The 27,060-nt window shown below is 38.6% G+C and overlaps 2 protein-coding genes across 5 annotated transcripts in view; one reads left to right on the top strand and one right to left on the bottom strand.

The window, feature by feature from the left end:
* LOC306846302 (caskin-2-like) overlaps positions 1–6,847 on the top strand; it is a 65,908-nt gene extending 59,061 nt beyond the window's left edge. For 3 of the 4 annotated variants that reach the window (XM_079379579.1, XM_079379578.1, XM_079379576.1), the window contains 7 exons: positions 385–479; positions 891–1,001; positions 1,103–1,204; positions 1,287–1,425; positions 2,809–4,458; positions 4,738–4,987; positions 5,153–6,847. In XM_079379579.1, coding sequence (XP_079235705.1) covers positions 385–479; positions 891–1,001; positions 1,103–1,204; positions 1,287–1,425; positions 2,809–4,458; positions 4,738–4,987; positions 5,153–5,249 — 2,444 coding nt within the window. In that variant the 3' untranslated portion in view covers positions 5,250–6,847. The remainder of the gene's footprint in view (positions 1–384; positions 480–890; positions 1,002–1,102; positions 1,205–1,286; positions 1,426–2,808; positions 4,459–4,737; positions 4,988–5,152) is intronic. The other variant, XM_079379577.1, reaches the window with a different exon arrangement.
* A 2,482-nt stretch (positions 6,848–9,329) lies between these two features.
* LOC306852048 (Na(+)/H(+) exchange regulatory cofactor NHE-RF1-like) overlaps positions 9,330–27,060 on the bottom strand; it is a 41,306-nt gene continuing 23,575 nt past the window's right edge. The window contains exons 3-6 of the mRNA XM_079388645.1: positions 24,687–24,840; positions 16,516–16,559; positions 11,477–11,602; positions 9,330–10,970 (exon numbers count right to left, since the gene is read on the bottom strand). Coding sequence (XP_079244771.1) covers positions 10,824–10,970; positions 11,477–11,602; positions 16,516–16,559; positions 24,687–24,840 — 471 coding nt within the window. The 3' untranslated portion in view covers positions 9,330–10,823. The remainder of the gene's footprint in view (positions 10,971–11,476; positions 11,603–16,515; positions 16,560–24,686; positions 24,841–27,060) is intronic.

Below are 27,060 nucleotides of genomic sequence, written 5' to 3'. Positions count from 1 at the left end.
ACATTACTGCATTAGATCAGTGGTTCTCAAACCTGTCCTGGGGACCCCCAGCCATCACACATTTTGTATATCTCTCTCATAGGCCACACTCATTTCAAGTCTTGCAGACTCTACCAATGAGCTGATGAGTTGAATCAGGTGTGTTAAATGAGGGAGAAATAAAAAAATATGCTGTGGTTGGGGGTTCCCAGGACAGGTTTGAGAACCACTGCATTAGATAACAACATATCTAACCAAGTTCCTCTGATAAGTTCTGTGTGAACTTAAGTTATAACGGACTTCATACATCAACTTAAAAATTGGCAAAACACTAGCTAATTCAAAGACACTGAAAATGTGAATCTTGGTGCATGTATTAACATGAGTATATGTGGTGTTCTAAAGGAGTTCCTCGCAGACCTGTGCTGCCCACACAGAGGCCAGGAGAGCAGGGTTTCTCTCAACAGTTTGTGCGTCCTCAACAGCTGCTGGAGGGCAAGGTCAGAAAACACTATTACAGTTAAGACTTAACAATAAAGGACTACTACTACTACTACTACTAGATGGACCTGATTATATTTTGATATGGCAAATTAATTTTGTATTGTTGTTGTAAGTTGTATTACAACTTTATGAAAATACTGACATCAAAATGTTGATTATATAATTATACCACACCATTATACCATTAGTATACAAGTATACTAATAACAAATGTGAGTATAAGAACATACAACTGTTAATTAAGCCCGAAAATGAGATTATATTAAATATCATAATAATATTCAAGAAACATAATACATATGGAGAAGCTGTATTTTATAAAAAAGTGTCATACAACAGCAGTTGTATCCTGCATTCTGCTTGCTACTTGTCATGTCTTATGTCTTCATGTCTTTTATCACTGTCAGGATGCTGAGGCCATCTATCAGTGGCTTAGTGAGTTTCAGTTGGAGCAGTACACTGCTAATTTCCTCAACGCTGGCTATGATGTACCTACCATCAGCAGAATGACCCCAGAGGTACGATCAGAGCGCCAGTGTTTGGTTGCTTTAAGAAGTGCCACTTATTCTTGTTGCTGCAGATAGAGTTGATGTTGATAAAGTATTATACCATTTTTCAGGATCTCACGGCTATTGGTGTGACTAAACCAGGTCACCGTAAGAAGATTTCTCTTGAGATCGGCAACCTCAGCATTCCAGAATGGCTCCCTGAGTACATACCAGTAAGTCACTACACACTATAATATGCATACGTGTCTATGGTGTTGTCTTCAATTCACTCACAATTAAAATCTCATCTCTTAGCAGGATCTTGGGGAGTGGCTGAGTGCCATAGGTCTGCCACAGTATCATAAGAAACTCTCAGAGAATGGCTATGACTCGATAAACATTGTCCGAGATCTCACATGGGAAGACTTGCAGGAGATTGGCATCACCAAACTAGGTGAGTTTAAACAAAACACTGAATTAAAGTACACTGTGGTGGTTGTAGTTATAGGGTTACCAAAACCAAAGAAAAAAGAAAAATTGTGTGTTCTTGTTATTGTAACGGAGGCCAGATAGTAAGAGCTATGGAGGTAAACCAGGTGCACTAGCTACTGATGTTAGCGGCTGTGGTCTTTAGCATCCTTGTTAGCGCACCTGCTTCCCATGTCAGAAACGCCCGCTCAAATCCCACATGGAGCAGGACAAGTAGAGCTAGAGGGGTTACATTGGTGCCGTGACCCGGATGGGAGTGAAGTTTAAGGGGTGAGTGTAATGGAGGCTGGCTTCTAAGATCTATGATCTCACTCCCCTGATCTCAAGAGGTGCACTAGAGACTGATGCTAAAGGCTTTAGTCTTGTTAACATGCCTGCCTCCCATGCCTGGAAATCTTGAATTAGAACCAGAGAGTGGGGGACCTGCTTTCTAACTAAAGCAAGCATGATACTTAAGAAAATCATTCTTTTGAATTGGTTATTTTTAATGAATAGGTTCACACTGGTTCAAATGAATCATTATTAGAACAGAATTTGAATGATTGTTAAAAAACCTATATCCATTGGTCATTAACGATTGACAAAGCCACCAATAACTGATGAGGTACATGGGTCAAAAAGTGTGGAAACCCTGTATACACTTCACCCTCCATCCATATGCAAAATGAAGCCATGGTGAATTAGCTGTTTTTATGCCCATTTGCTCAAGGCAAATAGACTTGTGGATTTAGTAAACCTGAATTTTGTCATTTTATTAAAATTGAATTTTGCTTTGATTTCTCAAATCAACTTTGAAATTGATATCTCTTTGTACAGATCTGTTAAAAGTTCATCAATTGTTTTATAAGTATTTTGTTACCCTTTTCACAACCATTTGGCATTAGAAAGAATGAAAGGAAAGAATGTGACGTGTGGCCAACTATGGTGTCCCATTCTTGGAATTTGTGCTCTGCATTTAACCCATCCAAGTGGAGAGAGGACCTGAGACTCACAACCTTCGGGTTACAAGTCCGACTCTCTAACCGTTAGGCCACGACTGCCCCCCATTAAACATTGTAGCAATGTTTTTTTCAGTGTTGAAACGAGAACTGTCATTATTTCAACCACATTTCAACATAGAAGGCCAATCACATTTCCCTTGGATAGCTCTCTTTTTAGTTTTTGTTCTTACTTGCCATGACCTTGACAAGGACATTTTAATTTTTATTCATCTGGCATGATTCTGGGTAGACTCGCCCACAGATAAATCTGATTGGTTTAAAGTCCTTTTCTAAATGACTGTAAATTCTTGTGTGACGTACAGTTAGTGTTAAGTCAATTTATGTGTGTGTGTGTGTGTCTCTGATAGGCCATCAGAAGAAAATTATGCTTGCAGTGAAGAAGTTGTGCGATATTCATAAGGCTCTTCTACAGACGGAATCAGGGCAGGGCACACTGCGGCGCAAAACCCCCGCAGCCCTGGACCTGGTCACTATTGAGCCGCCTCCTGAGAGCGGCGAACTCCCCTCGCCCCACACTCCCAAGATGATGACTTTCCAGGACAGTGAGCTAAGTACTGAGCTACAGAGTGCCATGTCCTCCCACTACAGTGGCTGTCAGGACGGACTGGCCATCAAGAACGCAGTAGGTATGTCCTCCAGTCAGGAGAGCATTGACACGCGCTCTCGAGGCTCTGGACGCTCTCAGGAGCCCCCCAGCACCCCCTCCTCCACTTCCGCTGTGACCCCTTATAACCGCTCCCGAGAGAGCTTAACAAGCCCAGACAGCAGTCCTGCTAAAGAGCGCAACATTCCAGAAGGCCGTGACCAGGTCCCACGTCCTCAGCTACCACAGCAGCTGCCGTTCAGTGCGTCCACAGGCTTTAAATACCCCGCAGTGCCTGCCAAACCCAAACTGAGCTCTGCTCCTTCTCCACAAGGCTCTCCTGTTCATAAAACCCTCAATTATCCACATTCACAATATAACAGTGCCACGCTTGACCGTCACTCTCCTAGGGTGACCAAGAAGCGCACACAGAGTCTGTCCCGGTATGCTTTGTCGGACGGTGAACCAGATGAAGATGATGATGATGAAGCAGCTCAGCTGGCCAGTATGGCCATGCCTTCGTATGCCACATTGAGCCGCAAGCCAACCCGTAGCCAGCTGGCACGTCTTCAGTCCGCACCTGAGCAGTCCGTCGGCCGAAGCCACTCTTTTGCCATCAGGACTCGGCGTAAAGGGCCTCCTCCTCCACCACCTAAACGGCTTAGCTCCGTCAGCAGCAGCAGCACTAGTGTTGAAACTGTCTCTGACACTCCAGCATCACCTTCTGGAGGAGTTGAGAATGGCAGACCTGGGACCGTAAAGAGCATCGCAGCTGCGTTAGAAACAGTCCTACCTGCACCTACGGTGGAGCTCCTTCAGGAAACCACTACAGACGTTTCCAGTACCAACGAAGGGTCCAGGCGCAGACCTCTGAGTCAGACCGAATCCAGCCCAGTGTCCGCCAAAGCAGATACCGATAGAGCAACAAAGTCCGACTCTGAGGAGGAGGATGGGACAATGGATTCAGGCCTGGAGAGCTCATCCTCGCCTCAGAACAGCTCCAGTGAGTGCATCCCCTTTGCGGAGGAAGGCAACCTCACTATCAAACAGAGGCCCAAAGTTGGCGGGCCTCTCAAGTCAGAGACCACTTCTGAGTCGCCAGAGAAGGCCAAACTGGCCAAAACCCCTGAAGTTACAGAGTTCAACCTCAAAGAGTCAGACACAGTAAAGAGACGGCAGAAACCAAAAGAGAAAGAGCAGTCAAACACAGCGTCTGACAGCAGCCCAGATGGCAGACCAGTTTTAGAGACTCAGGACACAGTGAAACTCCGCATCAGCGAAACAGATATGAGCCTGCCATGTGTGGAGCTTCCAGCCAAACCAGTGAAAGCACCTCCACCTCTTGCTCCCAAACCTCCTAGTCCCCTGAATTCAACACGGCACGCCTCTAAACCAGATCCTGCTCCTGTAACAGGTACAGCCTACAAATAAACAGCCTATTAATAAAGTTAGTTAGCTTTTTATTCAGGTTTGATTTAATGTATTTCTGCCCGGTTGCATGGAAGCTCTTATGCTAAGAAATCTCTCAGTTATAAGGTTAAGGGAACCCCTAGTTAAACTTGGGTTGCAAGAAAGAAACCTAAGGTTGAACTTAAGGAACCTTAAGGCTGTCATTTAATATTCCTCTTAATTATTTAAGTGTTCCCTTAAGCATTCCATTTTTTTCATCCTGAGATTCTTGTTCTGTCTGCAGCTGTCGGCTCCAGTGTGACACTGAGTGTTGTACAGAGTGTTGCCTTTGCAGCACCTCAGTCTCCAGTCCCATACTCACCCTCGACAGAAAACATGGGTCAGAGTGTGATATCAGGAAGCCTACAGGCTCTGATGGAAGGGGATCAAGGGTCAACACTGAAGCATCAGAGGCTGGAGAAGACCAGCTCATCCCTGGAGGAAGCACTGAAGGCTGTGGAGAGAAAACTAACTCTGGAGAACAACAACGTTGGGTGAGAGACACTCTCCACTAGCTTTCACACTAGTTTAAAAAAATAAAATCTATAAAAATGCTTTTCTTTTTATCGAGGGATTTTCAGAATTTTTCCTTTAAATGTCATGTTTTTAAATTGTCACTACTTTATCACTCCTAATTAAACCTGCGGTGTCTCTTTTAGTGTTTCTCACGTTGTCAAGTCTGCAGGGAACATTCTGGATGACATCGGGAACATGTTTGATGACCTGGCCGATCAGCTCGATGCTATGCTGGATTAAAGATTCCCATGGATGAGGCTGTTTATTTTTTGATGGCCCAAAAACAGGAGGGTAGAGATCTACGTATAGCAGCATGGTTTCTTCTGCCTTATAATTCAGATGGAAAACAGAGATGAACTCTTGAACTCAAAAGTGGGAACCTGCATTGATCTTTATTTACATGGACCACACAGACATTTATGGACCACAGTCTTCTGACTAATGTCAGTCTAGATGTCTTCTGTGCTTGTTTGTTTATTCTTATTCCAGCATCTAATTAACCAGAATATATATATATATGTGTGTGTATATATATATAATAATAATTTTTTATTTTTTTTCTTGTCATTGTATTTTGGGGAGGAACTGTGGACTTGAGCAAGCATGACCCCAATGAACTTGACATGATGGACCCAGATAAAATAAATGCACTTAGGAGAATCATTCCTAAAGCTAAATATACATTTCAAAACACTACACTGATTCAAAACATTTCTGAGAAAGATTAATGGGCTAGTTCACCCAAAAAGTGACAATTTTGTCATCATTTGCTCGCCCTTATGCTAAAGCGAGACATTTTGAATAAACTTTACGAGGCTCTTTTTCATACAGCAATAACTTATAGTGACCAGCTGTCAAAACAAACAATACATGATAACAGAATTTTCATTTAGTGAGTGAACGGTTCCTTTAACATAACTACTTTTCAAAGCATTTTGAAAGAAGTAGTTTGTGACTTATTCATTTCAGCAGGCAAACAGCCTTTGGGAGGTTTGGTGCTTGTATCGTATTTTTTCTTAATGACGTTGCAGATTTGCAGGTTAAAATACATGACTGACATTTTTTTTGTAAGAAAGTGTGTTTTTAAAGGGAACATGTTAAAATGAAAACAGTAACACTGCCTTATGTAACTAGAGTAGCACCAATGTACAGCAAGCGATTCAGGTTTAAGTTACCACAAACTATTTTTGAAGTCTTTAAACTTTTATTAGTCCAAATAGTATTTAAACTTTATCAAAATATGTATATTGTACACTAAAGGTATATTTGATTGGGAAGCAAATCTGTTTGTTGTACCAAAGTATATGTATATTTTTATTCAAATGTTGGATAATGTTAACGCTAATAGACTTACCTTGCAGCTAAACTAATGAAATTTAACCCAGTGACATTTCCCCTTTGCACATAATTTGATATGATGTATCTGATGTGGAATATATCCACACTGTTCTTGTGTGCCATACGTTTAAATGGATGTTTCTTTCAGGTTCTGTCTCCCAATGAACTGGAATGTAATCAATGGCATTTGTTTTAACATTTAACAACTTTAGAACTGCAGTTAAGGCCCATTCACACCAAGGACAATAACTGTAACTATAAAGTTTTAATAACTTTAATCGTTCTCTGCAATGCGCACTTATAGTAAACAGAACGTTATCATCCAGTAGTGTGGATGTCAATATAGTCATTATAGTTATCATTCTTGGTATGAATGGGCCTTTGCTTATGTGAATATTATATATTAGTGATGTTCTTAATTGGGTAATATAACACACTGATATGATTCAGTATCAAGCCCCTCTTTGTTCTAATTTGTTAACATTTTCTATTAAATGAATTTAGCTATTTTGTCTTATTATTACTGAGCCATGTGATTGTCATTTCAGCAGTCACCTCTTCTGTCTGATTTGTCCAGATTGTCCAGACAAGGGATTCATCAGTCATTAGCAAGTTCTTAAATTGGAACATAAAGTCCAAACTAGAGCTAACTATGCAGATGTTACGTTTCATCTCAAATCCTGAGGTTTCTGTTGATTCATTATTAAATCTAATAAATGTGTTTAGGTTCTTTTTAGGCTATAAGATAAACTAGGAAAAATGTAAATTAATGCTTCTTTCCCAACAAGTCAGCAAAGAGTTCTGAGACTCCATTCAAAATAGTTTCAGAGAGTAAACTGTCACACTGTAGGAAACATCTCAGTAAAACCAGAAGGGAAGGAGGATACAGCCTTCCTCAGTTTAAGCAATATAATTTAGTAGCTCAATCTAATATTTTTATTGTTATTTTCCATATCATGATGTTCAAGACATGCCTGTCTGCTTCAGACTGAACAATCTTCATGTAAGCATACTTAATTTTTAGCAATTCTCCATACCCCGGTGAAAATGAATAAAGCATTATAAGTGATTCATAACAGAGGCTAGTGAGGAATATAACTAGCCTAATGCCCCGAAACGGTATATAGATAGTCTGATCATTTTTTTTTTCAAACTTGGAAGGAGATTGTTAGTCAAGGTGAAAGATTTATACGAGCCCTGTCCGGAAAGTATCCAACCATGTAATGCAAAAAACAGAGACATTTATCGAACAAGATACAAGAAACATTGTACATAGGACAATGACGCCTCAGTCCCCTTCAAAGTAGGCAACTCACGCAGTTCTCCCAATGTCTCTTCCACTGCTCAAAACACGCTGCAAAAACCTTTGTTGGAATCACCATAAGCTGCATCATCATATTTTCCTGAATCTCATCGACAGTCTGTAATCCCTTCCCTTTCCAAGGTGATTTTAGCATTGGAAAAGACAGAAGTCGCAAGGCACCAAATCTGGGCTGTATGGAGTCTGGGTGATTTGATGTTTCACCGGAAAACTCTGCACAAGATGCATTGTTGTGATGAAGCTGCCAATCACCAGTTGCCCATAGCTGCAGCTGTTTTCAATGTATTGCATCTCTCAACTTGTATTTTTAATATACATGGCTGAATAATTTCTGGACAGCCCACGTTTATTAATGATCGACTGACATCCTTCCTGCAGCTTCAACAAAGATACATATTGCTAACCTTTTTTTTTTCTCCATTATCTACAAATAAGACACACATTTTACATTTTGTGCAGAAACTTCAGCATACGTACTGGTCTGTAAGACCATTGATTTAAACAGTTCTGGGGGAAACATGCCTTGACGATATTCAGAGTTGGTCAGTAAATGCTTGATTGGGTCTGATACAATTTTAAAGCTTTCTCACGGAGTCCATTTTCCAAAAGTAGTTTGTATAAATTTTCTCTGGAGTTAAATGTTCAGCTGCAGAAGGGATGCCATCAGTTTCTCACATGTCAGTTCAGCATCTTGAACTTATTGTTTGCATTATTGTTTTAAGGGTCTATAACCAGACCCTATCATGGCATTGTTTGGCATGGATCTGAAAAAATATGAAGCTCAAGCGGTATCCCTTAGCATGTCAGTTGCAAGACATCTGATTTTACTACACTAGAAGTCTGAGGCAGTGCTAACTTTTGCTATGTGGGTTATGGATTTGGGAAAGACTTTGAATTTGAAAGGATTAGTTTTATTAAGGAATAGAAAGAGCTTGGCTTTTTGAATATCTGGGAGTCATCTACTTCACATCAGATGGGTTAATCTGCTGATTGAAATTTAATCCAGAACTATGTTGCTGTCTGGGTAAGGGTTTTCTTACCAACGTCTATGTAAAAGTATGACATTTATGCATTCAGCGGTTCTGTAGCTATGAGTTTTAGAGAGAAATTCATTCGTTTACCTGTCCAACCAGAAGCAACTTGGGCCTTTTCTCTTGTCGACCCATTTTCTCCGACATCAAATCTTTCCATGTGTATGCTGTACCAATATTTACGGTCGTTTTATCTCTGTCAGTCCTTCTTTTTCCTGTCTTAAGATATCTTCTGCTTTTTCATCCTAACGTGTACTGATTTTTCGGTTGTCACCGTTGGGGAAGCACGAAAAAATATTAAAGTGTAGTTCATGACTCATTTTCGCGCTTCGCGACACCAAACAACACTATGCTACTGGCGTATCTACAGAGGCGGCACCCAATGAGAGTGAGGACTCTTTGACATTTATCACGTTTCAACATGCCAACTTTTTTTTTTTTTTTAATAGCCCTATAAACTATTATAAATGCAGTCTTAATTTCACATGGGTCTACAACATTCAGAAGACTCTTCAAATACAATTTATTTTCTAACGTGTAAAGCTTTTAATTAGTAACAAACTAAGGAATGCATATTTAAAAGCCTGGGATTGCTAAAGTGTAACTACTAACTTGTTTCTTTTCACATAAGGAGCAAATGAGCATCTTGGAATCATTTGTGACCCATTTAACGTTATATGCATTTAAAGCAGGGGTGGCGAATGTTGGTCCTGGAGAGCCAGAGCAGAGTTTTGCTTCAAACCTAATCAAACACATCTGAACAAGCTAATCAAGGTCTGAAGGGGTACTAGCTACAGACGGGTGAAGTTTTATCGGGGTTGAAGATGAAGTCTGTTGCTCTCCAGGACTGGAGTTCGCCACCCCGGACATAAAGCATTGCAGAAATGGAGTGATTTTGCAACAACTGAGTAATTTGTCAATGAAAATGTATTTTCTGAACATGTATTGTTACATATAGAAATAACATTCAGATGTGCACACGTATAGGACATGACACTGCAGTGATCAGAAGGGCAGATTATGTAATGCCTTGTCAACACTGTACTACATAGAGGAAAAAAAGAAAAGAAAAGCAGGTGTCTCAGAAAACCTCAGTGATTAGAACACAGACCATGATACAATAAAAGGAATTTACAGTGGGCTCCAAACATCTCAGGCCACTAGTAAAAATCTCTTTAATGTTGTATTTTATACAAAACACTTTATTGCAGATTAGATTTTAGTGTGCTCTCAAGATATTACTACACATGTTCAGTCATTCAGTATCATCAAACACACTCATTGGCTGGAGTTTAGCATTCACTTCTATCCACTTTTCATTTGGTCCTTCATTATAAAACAATGAAACGATTCTCAACAGAATTGGTAGAGAAATGAGACTGAGAGTGGCTCAATCAGAAAATCATTCAGAAACCAAACTCAATGAACACACACACATGGCAGAATCATGTCTGCTCAACGTCAACCATGCTGGATTAGGTACAATAGCTCTGTTCAGAATAGCATACCAACATAAAATGACTATTTCTATAATGTATTGTGTGCAAAGTTGGTGAAGTTGCTAAAATACTGTATCCCACAATGCAATGTGACTTGGCTTTCCATTTCCAATGAATTGGAACAACAGGCATGAGTTTTTACCTACTGTTTAATCAAATTGCCAAGCTTTAAAAGACACAAAACTGAATTCATACAAACTAAACTTTATTTTCAAGATGATAACTGGATGCTGCTCATTAAATTAAACATGCAATGTAGTGGTTGTGTAATAACAGTCTAGCATACCACTTTTTGCATAACACGACTACTACTACTTTATTCTAAAACAGTGAGCAGTAAGTTAGTACTCCATTCTGAACACAGCCAATGATTGTAATACATCACAGTTGTAGAATGTCACATTCCATTTGCCCCGTAGCAGATGTAATCTAAAATAATCTGTTAGTAATTCATATACATAATTCTGAATATATATAAATCTGTGTGTACATATACACACTGTACATACATCATATTGAGCCTACTTCATTGATGACTTTAACTTCAGTATAAGATCTGCTCTGTTTTATCAAGTCTTAAACAGAGCTGATGGATTGATGAATGGGTGGACGGATGACCAGAGGTCTATAGGTTACTGAAGAGTTCATTTTTCTTGCTCCAGTCCATGGGTGGAGCTCTCTTATTGGAGCGTTTCTGGTGAGCACGCTCTTTCACCTGCTGTAGGGACAGATTGAGCTCTGGGATGGCCTCTATGATGGATGGCTCCAAAGCCTGAGAGGGGAACAAACAAATCGAAACTTGTGAATAATCTAAAATGGACCCTTTCAGAGTCTATTACAAGCACCTTTTTTCAACATTCATAAAGGTTGACATTCATTCGGTTATTTCAGAAAATGTTATGCTATGTTTGAAATGGAATACCAGAGGCTTACTACACATTATGGTATATGAGTGTATATGTAATTTTATGAGTGGCACATCTTTAAAATAATGTTTTTGCATTTTACAAATTTATTTTTGTGTAAAAATGCCTTAACCCTTGGCATTTGGGCCAAATAAGTCAACAAAATATCATTAAAAATCACGACTGATATTACTTCTACTTCATTTGCCATCTGGGAAATGAACCCTTGAAAAAAACATTAACTTTACCTGAAAAAGTTCAAGTTGAGCGCATTGCATTATTATGGGATTGAGTACCCAGTATGCAGTGTGCTCTTGGCACCTGTGGAAATGTGGAAACTTTGCATATTCTAAACATCATAGGTCAGTCTCACCTCAGGGGGCGGAGTCCCAGTGGGCAGAGTCGTGAGGGAGGCACTGGAGGATGCGTTGGATGGAGACGGACTGATTGATAACTTTGAGTCCCTCAGCTCCACCTCTTTGGCCACATTTCCGTTAACCTGAACAGCAGACAGACATTTCAGTAAAATGTCAGATCCCCATTCTAATCTCATGAGGCTGAGTGCTTCGCTGTGTGCACTAGGGGTCAGACTTGAGCCGGTATAGTGCTGAGCGTCAGCTGCAGTGTGTGAGCCTCAGGCTGCTGGGGACGGAGCTTCATTAACTGTACGAGTGGGCAGCATTAGCCGGGCATCAATACTGCTCCTCTGACAGGTGACAGCGCCCCCTTATTCCCTCCTGCCCGCTACATCTGACACGTCAACCATTAGCCAGAGGCTGTTACTTTCCCCCACAATCCTCTTTAGAGAAACCGTCCCCACAGGCTCTAAACTTACGAACTCAAGCAATGAGTGGGTGACCGGAGAAGACCCCTGACACCTGATACGTCCATGTCAACAAAAAAATGATGGTGAATTCAGGTAGTAGCCGTAAATAAGTATTAATGGCCATAGAATATGTATGAATGTATTTTGCCTCTTATATTTATTTATAACAAATACATTTTTTGTCTGTATGCCAGTGTCTTGCATATTTGTCAAACAGCGCAGGTCATTGTGTCTCTAGTGGCAACACATACACACCAGTCTCTTTCTCACAGAGAAACTGTACCTGCCACAAAAATTACGGATATATCATGATTGTGTTTCATTGTGATGGTATAATGTGAGAAATATTACACATGTGTCCTGGTGGAAAAGAAACAACTTTAAGCAGGATGCGATTTGATTTTGTAAAATATAAAAATGGTCACACTTTATTTTAAGGTCCAATTCTCACTATTAACAAACCATTAACTATGACTTTTAAATTGAGTCTTTTAGTTTTGTGTATAGAGTTGTGGCTTCGTGTCTACAGCTAAATCCCAGCCATACTGATATATCCAGAACTTTAACACTCTTGCTTCAAAAAGAATCACTAATGGAATCTTAACCAAGACCTTTACGATTCTCATCTATGGAGAGGCCCGTTTCCGCCCCTGAATAAAAATAAAACAAGGCAATTCTGACTTCTTATCTTGCAATTCTGAATTTTTTTCTGAATTGTGTGTTAACATCTCGTAAATCTGACTTTTTGTGTCACAAATGCGACTTTATATCTCGCAATTCTGAGAAAAAAGTCAGAATTATGAGATAAAAAGTCACAATTATTATTTTTTTATATATTCAGTGGCGGAAACAGGCGTCCATCCTCAATCATTATGGTCAATAAAACACATTCTTGCTCTTCACATGCACTGCATGAAGTCAAGAAATCTGTAGTGTATGCCACTAACTGACACATATCAGACCAAAGTAATACAAATTACTCTCAGTTATTTATAAGCTGGACTGAAAACATTAAAACCCGATAGTGATTAATCCAGTCAAATTCTGAATAGAGATTGATCTTCAACCTCTAATGGGCTTCTTTCATGCAGTGAGCGCTTATCATTGGAATAATCAGAAATAACTGCATATAATACAGCCACAGATTTCCTTTCGTATGTATCCAGAGAGCTGACTTCACTAAACACAATATGCTAACATCTCAATAATAGGCATCAACACATGCAAAGGTTTCCAGTGACCTCTGAGAAACTTGCTGTAGTGTTTTTTCTGCTGTGAGAACCTAGGTTCAGACACAGGTCAACACAAACAACTCAAGCTGCTGTATTTATTTAGGAAAGAGCACATGGGATAACAAATAAAACCCAAGCTGGAAAGTGCACATGACTGAAAGCTGAGAAAAAAAATGAGTATACTCTACTTGTTCTGAAACAGCTTGAAATTGTTATTTTTGTTTTGTTTGATGTTTCATTCGAACACAGTTTGATTGAAAATATCTCATTCCAGAACTTTTTTTATTAAATGGAAACTAATCATATTTAATAACTACAAATGAACCAGGTTTTGACCATGATGCTTAATATTATTAAAGCAACAATCCTCAAGAGGCCATGAATAACAGTGACAATGATGAATCCATTGTAATATTTGCTGAATATTCTGCACTTATCTATCAATAGCCACCTTAAAACGGCAAAAAGGTTTCATTTAATTTTATTCCAGTGTCTAGTACCTCAGCTTACCTTCACATTTACTCTTGCTACCTCACTAAAATGAGTATTTCACCCCACCAGATGATTTTGCAATGAAGACTTGTCTTAATGGAATCAAATTTCCAACTATTAATAAGTTGTTTCGTGACTCTTTAGAGAAGAACATTCAAATCAAAGAAATGAAGGAATCTATAGCATCTATGAAATCTGGTAAGGCCCCAGGGCCTGACAGGTTTCCGACTGAATTTTGCTAAGCCCAAATTTACTTTTGGTTTTCTCAGAAAGTCTCTATCAAGCGACTATTTCACTGCTCCTAAAGAAAAACAAGAATCCACTAGAATGTGGTTCATTTCGTCCCATCTCTCTGCTAAATTGTGACTATAAGATCTATAAACCAAAATTTTATCTATCCATTTTGAAAATTCTGTGGGTGAAATAATTTCACCTGATCAAACTGGTTTTATTCGGGATAGATATTATTTTTCTAATATCAGACGCCTTTCTAATATATTGTATTCTTCCCATTCAAACAATCCAAAGGTGGTGCTTTTACTTGACGTGGAAAATGTTTTTGACCATGTTGAATGGAACTATCTTTTTCAGGTCTTAGAAAAATTTGGATTTGGCCCCATATGTACAGTCATGGCCAAAAATATCGGCACCCTTACAATTCTGTCAGAAAATGCAACACTTCTCTCAGAAAATTGTTCCAATTGCAAATGTTTTGGTATTCACATGCTTATTGTTTTTGTTTACACTGCAACAACACAAAAAAACAGAGAAGAAAAGTCAAACTTGATTAAACTTCACACAGAACTAAAAAATGGACTGGACAAAATTATTGGCACCTTGTCAAAATTGTAAGAAATAATTGCTTTTCAAGCATGTGATGCTCCTGTAATTTGTATTTAGACACACTTGTGGCAAGTAACAGGTGTGGGCAATATAGTAATCACACTTGTAACCAGATAAAATGGAGAAAAGTTGACTCAACCTTTGTGTTGTGTGTCACGCTGAGCATGAAGAACAGAAAGAAGTGTAAAGAGTTGTCTGTGGATTTGAGAGAAAAATTTTTTTTGGAGTTTGCCAAAATGTATGTGACAAAACCACAATCCTTCTGGGAGAACGTACTGTGGACAGATGAGACAAAAGTAGAGCTTTTTGGTAAAGGACATCATGGCACTGTTTACAGAAAAAGAAATGAGGCCTTCAAAGAAAAGAACACAGTCCCTACAGTCAAACATGGTGGAGGTTCAAAGATGTTTTGGGGCTGCTTTGCTGCTTCTGGCACTGGATGCCTTGACTGTGTGAACGCTCATGAAATCTGATGATTACCAAAGAATTTTGGGGTGCAACGTAGTCATGGGTCTTCCAGCAGGACAATGACCCGAAACACACTTCAAAAAGCACTTAGAAATGGTTACTAACAAAGCACTGGAGAGTTCAGAAATGGCCAGCAATGAGTCCAGATCTGAATCCCATAGAACACCTGTGGAGAGATCTCAAAACAGCAGTTGGGAGAAGGCATCCTTCAAATCTGAATGACCTGGAGCAGTTTGCAAAAGAAGAGTGGTCCAAAATTCCAGTAGAGAGGTGAAACTCATTCATGGTTACAGGAAGCGACTGATTTCAGTTATTTTTTTCCAAACAGGGTGCTACCAAATATTAAGTTAAGGGTGCCAATAATTTTGTCCAGTGCATTTTTTGGGTTCTGTGTGGAATTGTATCAAATTTGACTTTTCAAACAAAAAAAAATAAACATGCGAGTACCAAAACATTTGCAACTGCAACAATTTTCTGAGAGAAGGGCTGCATTTTCTGACAGAATTGCAAGGGTGCCGATATTTTTGGCCATGACTGTTCTTCTTAAATTAAACTTTTAAATGCAGTCACTAAAGCTTCTGTACTAATGTATTTTCAGAGTATTTCAATCTACAATGGAGCTCAAGACAGGGTTTTCCTCTTTCCCCATTGTTGTTTGCTATAGCCATTGAACTCCTTGCAATTGCCCTATGGTCCAGTGCACAGGTTTGTGGTATCACCCGTGCAGGAACAATACATAAGGTTTCTTTATATGCTGATGACCTTCTTCTTTTTCATCTAACCCTCTCTCTTCTATTCCTCAGACTCTTTCTATTCTAGATACCTTTAGTTTATCAGGATACAAACTACATTTCTGTGAAAGTGAACTGTTCCCACTGAACTCATCTTCCCTTCAGATATCATATTCAGATTTCCAATTCAAGGTGACCCAACATGCCTTCGCTAAAAGACACGTTTGTTTAATAAATAATTGCATTCAATGATATTAAATCACAATAAACCATTCTTCCAGTTAATTATGCTGTTTTAACATTGTGTAAGAATAACCACAATTATAAGAAGACAAAACAGAAACTGTGTGCTTTCCATGTCCTTTGACTCATTCCAGTGGCAATTATAGGTGGCTTTGTTGGTAATGACAGCAAAATACTTCATCATATCCTCTATATTGTTTAGCAGTTTAGTACTTTATTATATTGGAGCTTGATTTTCTTTATATTTCACACTTGTTACTTGAAATTCATTAAAGGGATAGTTCTCCCCAAAAATGTAATAATTTACTTGTCTTCCCTCATGTTGTTCCAAACTGGTATGACTTTCTTTCTTCAGTGGCATGCATAACAAGATATTCTGAGAAATGTCAAAAACATTTCTGTTGTCTGTAAAAAAAAAACAGTATTGTATTGTCTTCCATACTACCAACATTCTTCAAAATATCTTCTTTTGAGTTCAACAGAAGAAAGTCATACAGGTTTGGAACGACATGAGGGTGCGAAAATTCAGACAAAATTGACATTTTTGCCTGCTAGTATTCTATCATCTGAGTCGTACCTTGTCCTCCATGTCTCCGTTGACCACGGGTTCAGGCAGCGGTCCTGCGGGCAGAGAGAAGCAGAACAGGTCAGTCACAGATCAAACCTAGTACATCTGCATCCTTTAGATGGGACACTTTCTCCAACACTGACTCTCTAACGCTCCTCATCAGAGACAGCGAGGAAGCAAAGATTACACTTCCAGACCCCAAGAGAATAGCTAGAATGACATTCACTCCTTCTCGGGTTGCAGTGAGCAGATGTCGACTCTGTTACATACTGTACCACAGGTATGTACTTCATTTATTATTCAGATGATCATCATCACCGTGGTGAGAACGATGGTACCTGGATACCGGCCGACCCCCGCAATACCGTAGGGAACAAAATCTAGAGGCCTTCATAGTGGATTACACATTAGCAAATGAACTGACATGAGAGACGAAGGATGTATGTGGAGATCTGCTGAGACTTGCGTGTGCAAAAAAAAGTACCCACACTTTCAAAAAGAGTATTTATTACACAAATAATATAAAAAATATAACTAAAATTAAAGAATATACTTAAGTGTGAGCTAAATGTAATATTTTGGGGCACTTAACTGCATGTTAATTGGAATTAAATTAAACTGCAAAATTATAGTTTCAATTTATATTAAATGCAATTAGCTGAACTTTAAAGTGCTTTTTATACATTTAAGTAGGACATGTAATTTTATAATTACTTCTATTGACTATAATAAATGCTTGCCAGTGCACCATATTTCAGTAAACTAAAATATACTTTAATGTCATTTTTGTCAGCTTGTATGCTATTGTATTTAAATATGTTTGTAATCAAACATTTGAAATTATGCAGCTGCAATTTAGTGCATGCGAATATATTACATAAAAATATCAAATAACACTTCAGTCGAAATTATAATCAAGTACTTTACATGTGCTTTGAGATGTTAGTCAACACATCAAAATAAGTGTAATTTAAAGCAAAATAAGTGTAATTTAAAGCTGAGAGAGCTCAACGCGCTGCAACTTAAGAAAACACAGACAAATCGAAAAAGCACCAGCAAATCAAGAAAACATCTTCATCAGTTTGACAGCAGGTGGTGCAAATGCTCACAACTCAAACAGATAAAGAAACACACTGCAAAACACATTGCAGTGCGTTTCTTTGGTTTTGTTCTGTATTTGCAGCGTGTGCATTCTAAAATTGAGGAAGTTGTTTTCTTTATTTGCAGGTGTTTTATCTATTTGCAGCACGTTGAGCTCTCTTGGTCACCGTACAAACGAGTAAAACATAATGATTTAAAATGTACTTTAAGTAAAAAAGAAAAAGTTGATGGTGCTGCACAGTTCTCTGCTGGATTACAACTGTAAGTCTTTTACTGTAAATATGTTAGCATTTGTTTACACACTGAAGGACAAGTCAAAATGACAGTCACTAAACGGTTTAGTTTTGAAGGGTTGCAACACACCACTTGAGGCCTGTGGGGATGCAGTGTAACTGTAGGGTGTTATACGTTACCAAGAAACATTACAATTTTCTTCATTATCACAGAATTCAATGTACTGTAATTGACTTGATTATGAAAAAATACGCACTAATTCTTACTTATGTTACAGTTCCAATAAAAAGAACTATACTGATGCCCATCTACAGAGTTTTCAGTAAGAAAAGCAAAATGGCAAGGCAGATAACAGATTTTTAAAATAATCCCAGCACTCTTACCGTCTTCTTGTGTCTGAATTTCTATCTTTCTACCGCTGTCTGAACACTACATGAGTGGCAGAAAACTGCAGGGAAGATACGATAACACTCAGCCCTGCACAGATCCTTCTGGCCCCTAATCGACACAAAACACACATCACTGGCTGTTTGGACACTTCAGACGCTCTTCAGTCCCAATACGGCAATCTGAGAGCCACTCCAGAATGGCACCTTGGAAACCACACAAATGCTGCTTCCAAATTTGGATGACAGGCAGCAGAGAGAGCCAGAGAGAGTGTGTGTGTGTGTGTGTGTGTGTGTGTGAGGGCTAAATGTATGGCTGTGTGGAAAACAGAATCCTACCTTACTACTGAATACTGCACAATATGCATATAGTACAGTGCACACATACTGCCTACACAGTGTGTAAAAATAGTAAGAGAAATAATAGGCAATGTTCTATGCTAAATTGTTGGCATATGACCTGGCATCCAGTTGACATCCATAATTCAATTTTGTAAAGCATATTTAGGCTTTCCGTTCAAACAGATGGCTGACATTAATTCTGTTTCAATTGTCACCCCAGAAATGGAAGATCATGTGGAGCGCTTTGCAAAGTATGGCAAATGTACTATATACTGCAGAGAAAGTAGGAGTAGTATCTTATTATGCTATATTTAACATGGCCGATTTGACTTAAGTGATTTGGAATAATCTGACTGAAACAGTTTAATTGGCTGAAAGAGCTTTTCAGTTTAGTGTGTGATCAGCAGGCCCATAAGAGTTTTTACTAAAGGAAATTATTATGGTGTACTCAATGTAATAAATCAATGTAATGCTTACAAACTCTATGAAATATATGCAGATCATTACTAAAGTACTTGATCAGCAGCATCACCAGCAGCTAATCCTAGAGGTCATATTTGGTATGACACTGGTTCCTGCCAACAGCTCTCACTAGAGATCAGGGGGCGTATTACAGAAAGATCCTAACTTTAAAATCTTATCTTATCTGTTTGGTAACCATGGTAATTTCAGTTAGGACCACATTTAGGACAAAAGCTATTACAGAACAGCATTTCCTAAGTGTGTTATCTTATCTTAACTACAGATAGGAGAAGGGTATTACAGAAACCTCCTAACTTGACAAAAACCCCTAAAAACTGTCTTAACTTTAGGACAACCCCACAGCTGTCCTAACGTCAAAATTATTTGAAAGCTAACGGGAAAAAACCGCTTACAACTGTGCTGTCCGACAATGGTATAACATTTATTAATAGTTGAAAATGCAAGTGACTAATGCCTTACGTTTTTTTGCAAAAGGCGATTTTGAAAGAGAAGTAGCTTCCATTATTTTGTTTACCTCATCAGCAGTGTTGGTTGCTTGGTAACAGACCTGAGAGTGGATTGTCGAGCTTGATTATGCCATTTAAGATTTCCTAACTAGAGATAAGATACTATTTTGATAGATAGGATAAGAATCCCAAATCAAGTTAAGATTTGCTTCTGTAATACGAATTTGCGAAAAATCCCAATTTAACACATCATTCTTAAGTTAAGACCTAAGATAAGAAACTTTCTGTAATACACCCCCAGTAACCTGGGCAATGAATGACTGTAAGGAATCCATGGAGTCTGCAGCCTGTAGCACCATGACGTGCTGGATCAGATCCAATACGTAGTGGATGTTTGACGTGCATGCGCAGTATTGGATTTTTAATGCTCGTGCAAAGTGGGGCTGACATTAAAGCTAGTATTAAATGTAAATTAATTACGAGATATATAGGTGTGTTTACACAAATTATAGTATACTGTGATTTTAAACCAGTAGCGCAGGCTATTCAAACTTTATTTAAGCAAGGATAGCTAGTTTTGAATGAAGGATTTGTTTTGGAAATACAAAAAATCAGTTTGATTCGTTTTGGAAATACAAATCTACTAATTACAATTTAGTTTGTTCTTTATGAAAAAATGGGTTCTATTGTCTTTTTTTTTCCATAATAGTCGTATAGTTCTGTCAATATTTCGTTCATGAATCAAATATTATTTTTCGTTCTCACTCTCTGTGCTATAGGCCTACGTGACAGAGTATAAAAGTTATAGGCCTACTAAAATATGCAGACATCTTTTTTATATCGTATAAAAATAAAAAGAAGAAAAACAATCCTGTCAGTCGGGGTTCCGTTAGCCAATAGTCCCGTTATTGTTCGTGTCCTTTTTTGCACATGGCTAGTGATTTGTTTTGCTGGCCTTGTGTTTTTGTTTTGTTTGAGCAATGTCAATTGTCTTGACCCCACCCACCTTGTTTCCTGATTATTGGTTAATTTGCCCCACCTGTTACCTCATTACCCTCCTCATTTGCTCCCCTTATAATCTCCTTGGCTGTATCCGAAATCGCCCCCTACACCCTCAGATAGTGCACTATTTGAGGGGACGGCCATTTTAAGTGGTGTTCGAAACCATAGTGGATGTTCTCGAGTGCACTCATTCAATCCCACAATGCACCACAAAAACGAGTGTACAACCGATGTACACTCAACGGCTAGAGAATCCCCAGAATGCACTGCGACCGAGTCAATTCCCGCGTCTCACCAGAAGATGGCGCCCGCAGCTGAATCATCCATTCATTGATTTTAGAAGCACTCGTCCACGGCGTAATACAACACAGGTACAAATTAATTGCAAATTGACTATTAGAGTTTATACATAATTTCCGTGACAGAGTTCAAGATATATCCTTCAATCTTACTATTGGAGCTGCCCGTATCAAATGATTATTTAACAGCAAGCAAACTATGCAAAAGCGACAGTCCTTCCGGTGCATTCAGTGTCCGAATTCACTCACTCATTTTCATTCACTCCTTCAAGTGAACTGAATGAGTGGACTAATGTAGGGAATAGTGAATGAGGGTATAGGGGGCGATTTCGGATACAGCCCTTGTGTTTGCAGTCCTGGGCCTGTTCGTCGTCGACCTTACCCTTGTGAAGTCCTGTCCTGTCCTGCCTTGCCTTGCCAGTGTGTTTTCCCCTTCGGGGTAGTTTTTGTTTGTTTATATTATAATTAATAAAGCCCTAGTTTCCTCCAGCAATTGAGTCCTCGCTCTATCTATGGTGGTGATGGCGCAGTGGATAAGACACATGCCTTTGGTGTGAGAGACCCGGGTTCGAATCCACTGTGAGACACCAATGTGTCCCTGAGCAAGACACTTAACCCCCTAGTTGCTCCAGAGGCGTGCAACCTCTGACATATATAGCAATTGTAAGTCGCTTTGGATAAAAGTGTCAGCTAAATGAATAAATGTAAATGTATCCCTTCACCCACACCTGACAAATAGTATACATGTATATAATGTGAGTAATGTATAGGTGTATATGCACATGTTTTATGTATTGATAAGCCAAGTTTGATTTAAATCCAAAAATATGAATTTATTCGAGACCTATGTGCGTTAAACATCCACTACGTATTGGATCTGATCCAGTACGTCATCGGGCTACAGGCTGCAGCGAGGACCTCTTGCATCCGTCACCCGTCCCGTTGAGTGTTTAAAACCTGTAGCACAGTGATATGACACTGATCCCAGTTCCCAACAGCCTTTTCCGAAATTCACCTCTGAATAATTCCTTTCTTTACTTTTTTTTTAGATTTTCAAAAGACCTTAACTACAGTTTTTGTATTTCTACTTGTCTTAAGTATAACGATTTTTGTTGATGTTTACTTTACCTTTACTAGCCTACAATTTTTCACATCAAAATCAATATTTTAATCCGATACATTTCTGCAGACATTTCATGACATTTGATACTGCAACGCACAAAAGAACAGCAGGGAAAGCTTTGCGGATCTGTCATAGCGACATCCAGTTCGCGAATGAATCTTCCAGCTTGGTTTCTTTGAATCTATCAAACCAGTTCACAAATAGGTCTGGATGATTCATTTCACGAATTTCATGAATCCGAATCTAAATTCACAGGGGTTCACTTTTGGTCCTGAGATGTACTTTTGAGTTACATACAACACTTTCTTTTTATTTATTTATTTGTTTATTTATGAATCCCAGCTTCAGGGCTGCGGTGTAACGTCACTGAGACTGGCTATAAATGCAGGGCATTTCTTAATGAGCGCAGCACTGGTTACATTTAGGTTCCTGGTTTTCTGGGTTTATAGGGGACTGAATCCTTTAGTTTAGTTTTGTGGGGTTTATTATCAGGGACCTTAGGGCACTTCATGAAGCTGGAAGTAGGCCAAAGCCTGCAAGGTGGGAGGGTGCCCTTGATCATAACCCAGACCATTTTTATTACTATTTCCAAAGATAGACTCACCCACACTCTTCACACTTCACATTATACATGTCACATACAACAAAGCACCACAAAGTATCATAAAATATAAATATTAAGCTACATAATTTCCAGTAGGCCTATCATGCTAATATGTACCATATTACCATGAGCTTTTTTCTTGTGTAGTGATAAAACTAGAGACATTATCATAAAACAAATGATATTACACTTGTTCATGTAAACAGTACCTTTTACTTTAATATAAGATGAATGAATGACATTTAAAAAAAAAACATTTATGAATAATGCAAGTATTTCTCAAAGAACACAGACACACATTAGCCATTGTCAGATGTTAATAAATTAAACTGTAGTAAATAGTCTCAGTTTAACATTTGTATTTTTAATCATATTTCCATTTTACAAAATAAGGGGTTATTTCAGGCTTCGTAATCATCTCATGTTTAAAGACCTAATGGTTTGCTACTCGTAATATGAAGCTCTACCTGTACATTGCATGGACCGAGTAAGCAGTGTCAAACTTAAGTGTCTTAAATGATGCATGCAATGGTGTGTTATATATACTTGTTATAAATAAATATAGGGTAGTTATTGAGAATAAAGCACTGGCTTTAATTACCAGTGAACCACATCATGACGAAGAGAAAGAGGGCATTTTTTTTTTCCATTTTTACTACTTTCAGTGATAAGTTAGTGTATTACAGTGTGTTCAGAATTATTAGGCAAGTTGATATTCTGCTCATATTTTTTTTTCCAAGAACATTTTACCAGTTCCAAACCATATCAATCTACTATATAACTACTATTGATTTTGTATTTAATCATTTATAAGTGATATATAATTGTCCATGAAGGCTGAAAGTCAAAAACTCCTTACTCCAGGTGTGCAGAATTATTAGGCAGGTTGTCTTCTATAGATAAAATGAGCCAAAAAAAGAGATTGAACTCAAGAATAAAAGTAAAAAAATATGAAATGCCCACGAGAAGGATGCAATACTAATGCATTAATAGAATTAGCAAAGTTAAGGCATGACCATTGGGCAGCGAAATGCTCATTGGGTCAGCACGGTCAGAAAAAAACAGGTGGAGAAGAAAAGACTGCAAAAGAATTAATGTGAAGAATTAGGTGAGAAACCATCAGGAACCATTTAGTCTCCAGCGTCATCATTTTCCAGAACTGCAAGCTTCCTGGAGTTTCCAGAAGTGCAATGTGTCAGGTTCTCAGAGACTTTGCTTGGCCAAAAAAGTGGCCCTCACTTAATAAGAATAACCTGCTGAAGTGTTGTGAAATACACGAAGACTGATTTTATACTGGCTTTATGGACAGATAAGTTGAGAGTGACACTTGAACAACCAGCATCACATCCTCTTGTACCACTGTTTGAAGAATTTATCTTCCAGAAACTGCCAGTAAATTTTAGTTAATCCCCTATCCTGAAAAGTCTGTCTTGCAGGATTGATTAAAAACCTTCTAAAATACATACTAATTAGTCATGAGATAGTGTTGTCTACTCCACTTTCCACTGTCCGTCTTATGAAGGGTGTGACAGCTAATCCCACGGCCTGACTATGAACTGAAAAGAACTATTCACATCGAAACGCAGATAAAGAGAGTGATTCTGGCAGAAAACAGACTCGTCATGAGTATAAAATGACTGAGAGTGAGAGCAGCAACACCTGAGACGTCTGAAAGCATTTGTCTGATCTGTCCTCCCGTTTTCACTTTAACAGATGGGTGTCTGTATACGACTGATAAAATGAGACATCAGCGATAGCAGCTAAGGAAAGTTTCCACTAGTGCTGACGCCAAACGCATGCTCTGTAAATAAAATGAGTAAACATTGCATCTCCACTCACTCATGACTAATCTAGTTGTGTCAAACACACACACACACACACTTTTGGTTTCCATGGCTCCTGTTGGAACAGCCTTTCACTGGAGATCCTTGGCACTGAGTGACACAACGAGACGGATAAACTAAATTGCTTAATAGGAAACCCAAAACCAGTGCAGTGAGAGAGACCAGAGTGAAAGCAGTCACGCATGCCTGAGTGACCCCTGCCAAACAATGACTCTGTGTCAGCGTGAGAGTTACAGCTGCTTGAAACCTTCTGAAATCTTCTTCCACAAAACACTTTCACTTTATATTCTGTGTCAGGTAAGAGTTTTGTTTGTACCTGTGAGGTGTTCTGTGGAAGGCATCACTCGACACTTCTTGAAGAAAGCATCTGTGTCTGAATCTACGACCAATAGTGAAGTCTTGCCACCCCCGGCTTTAATGGCGGCCACCACCTCAGCATGCTGCTTCCCCTCCACCGAAACCCCGTTGACCTGAGAACAAACAATGACACACCTGAAGACACACAGAGACACATGCAGGACTGAATGACTCACAATTTAAGGCATACAGTCAAAACCTAAATTTATTCAGACATCTTCTTCAGCATTTCTCACATTATCACAGTTTATTCGCTATAGTGTAGAAGATGGTAATAAAATATGACAAGAAACCAAGTTTTTTAAATATTTTGTTTTGGTTAACCTTTATTGTATTCTATTTTTTTATAGTTTAGAATTAGTTAACTATATTAAGTCTGGTTTAATCCAAGACAATTTCGCTTTATACACAGTATGACAAACTGAATTACTTTAGGTTTGTATTCACATAAACATTGATCACACACATAAAGCGATCGCATCTCTTCAGAAGACTTGGATTAAACTTGGAATTAATTATATTCACAATCTCTCTTTTACTTTGTTGCTTGAACATTTTGGTTGTGTGGACTTTCAGTAGATGGACAAAAATTGATGAGACAATATTAAAAATATCTTCATTTGTGGTGCAAAGATGCACATCAGTCTTATGGGTCTGGAACAAAATGAAAATAAACAATGACAGAATTTACACTTTCTGGTTGAACTATACCTTTAAGTGTTAAAAATGACTGGATTATAGCAAATTGCTTACAGTATATACTGAGTATATAGTATGCAACAATATATAATTCAATCAGTAGTATACTATCCACCTTATTTTTGAAAGTGGAGGTACAGTTTTCAGTGAATATACAAGAAGTTATTAAGAAGTAAAATGCAGCAAATAGTCAAATTATTTGTGCTACAGGTGTGTTTAAAATAATATTATACCAAAAAGCAGTTTGCAGTATTAAGCAGCATAACAGACTGCTATGGCCGCACCTGTTCTTATGTTAAAAATAGGGTGGATATCATATTGCATTGTCTAAGTCATTATGTGCATATGTAATGTCAACATCAAATCTAAATAAATCCAGTTGCACAATTAATCAGCACACATTATTCCAAAGTAAATAAATATTAGAATTATTGCTTAATATTTTAAATAATCCACTGAAACAATGTCACCAAGCCATTATATTTTCCATCCGCGCCCCAACAATCATCCAGCTCCACTTTAATAAGTAAGTCCCTGTATTGGTTCTTGCTGAATGTCCTGATTCTCTCAACAATATATCACATGTAAGAAAAATCATTTGGGAATGAAGTTTCACATTGCCTTTAAGTCTCAAAAATAAATAGGGTTAAGCTGGATGTTTGTGTCTACTTCATAATACAGGAAATGGAAGTTTGCATTGCATTGTGGGATATTGTGTACAATATGCTCTTTTGTGTACTACACACAGTAGGGTATCCACATATTCCAAACCATTAAATGCTATGCTCAGTCAGTATACAGCATACAACATAGGGGTGGGCGATATACGGGCGGTAGACATGATTAACTGTTAAATATTTTCACCTAGGTTACATGCTCACGTGACATTGCTGTGCTACAAGGTCACGAAAACATATTGTTTACACTTGTTTTTAAGCATTTGAGTTTAAAAAACACTGAAACACAATCAGCAGCAAAAGTGAACTCATTTCGCTATATGCGTGCTTTCTGAGCGCCGTCAGAGAGGAGCGCACACATGAAGACGGTGCTCATAGAGCGCAAGAGTATTAAACGGAGTCATTTTTGCCACTTTATATGAATGAATGAATGAATGATGCATTTATATAGCGCTTTTATGGTGTATTGCCATACACCCAAAGCGCTTTACAATCATGTGGGGTGTCTCTCCTCAACCACCACCAGTGTGCAGCATCCACTTGGATGATGCGACGGCAGCCACAGCACAACGGCGCCAGTGCGCTCACCACACACCAGCTACAGGTGGAGAGGAGAGAGTAATAGAGCCAATCAAGTGTAAGGGGATTATTAGGAGGCCATGATAGACAAGGGCCAGTGGAGGGAATTTGGCCAGGACACCGGGGGCGGGGTTACACCCCTACTCTTTACGAGAAGTGTATTAAGCAGCATAGACCTTGAACGGATAACTGCACACACTTTTATGTGTCAAAATGACCGTCTTCGCAAGTGTCCTCATAAATATAGTAAGTGAAAGCAAAAAAAGCTGAGAAAGTAAACACGTGTAACAGTATATTGGATCTGGGCAGCTCTTAAAGTCATTCATGTTAATCAAAATCTCTGCTTTTGACTAAATCACTTTTGTAACTTTAATAAGA

This window comes from Barbus barbus, assembly GCF_936440315.1.
Source record: "Barbus barbus genome assembly, chromosome: 3".
NCBI lineage: Eukaryota > Metazoa > Chordata > Actinopteri > Cypriniformes > Cyprinidae > Barbus > Barbus barbus.
Note: the sequence above shows the minus strand (reverse complement) of the source record. Positions and strands in the feature narration are given on the sequence as shown.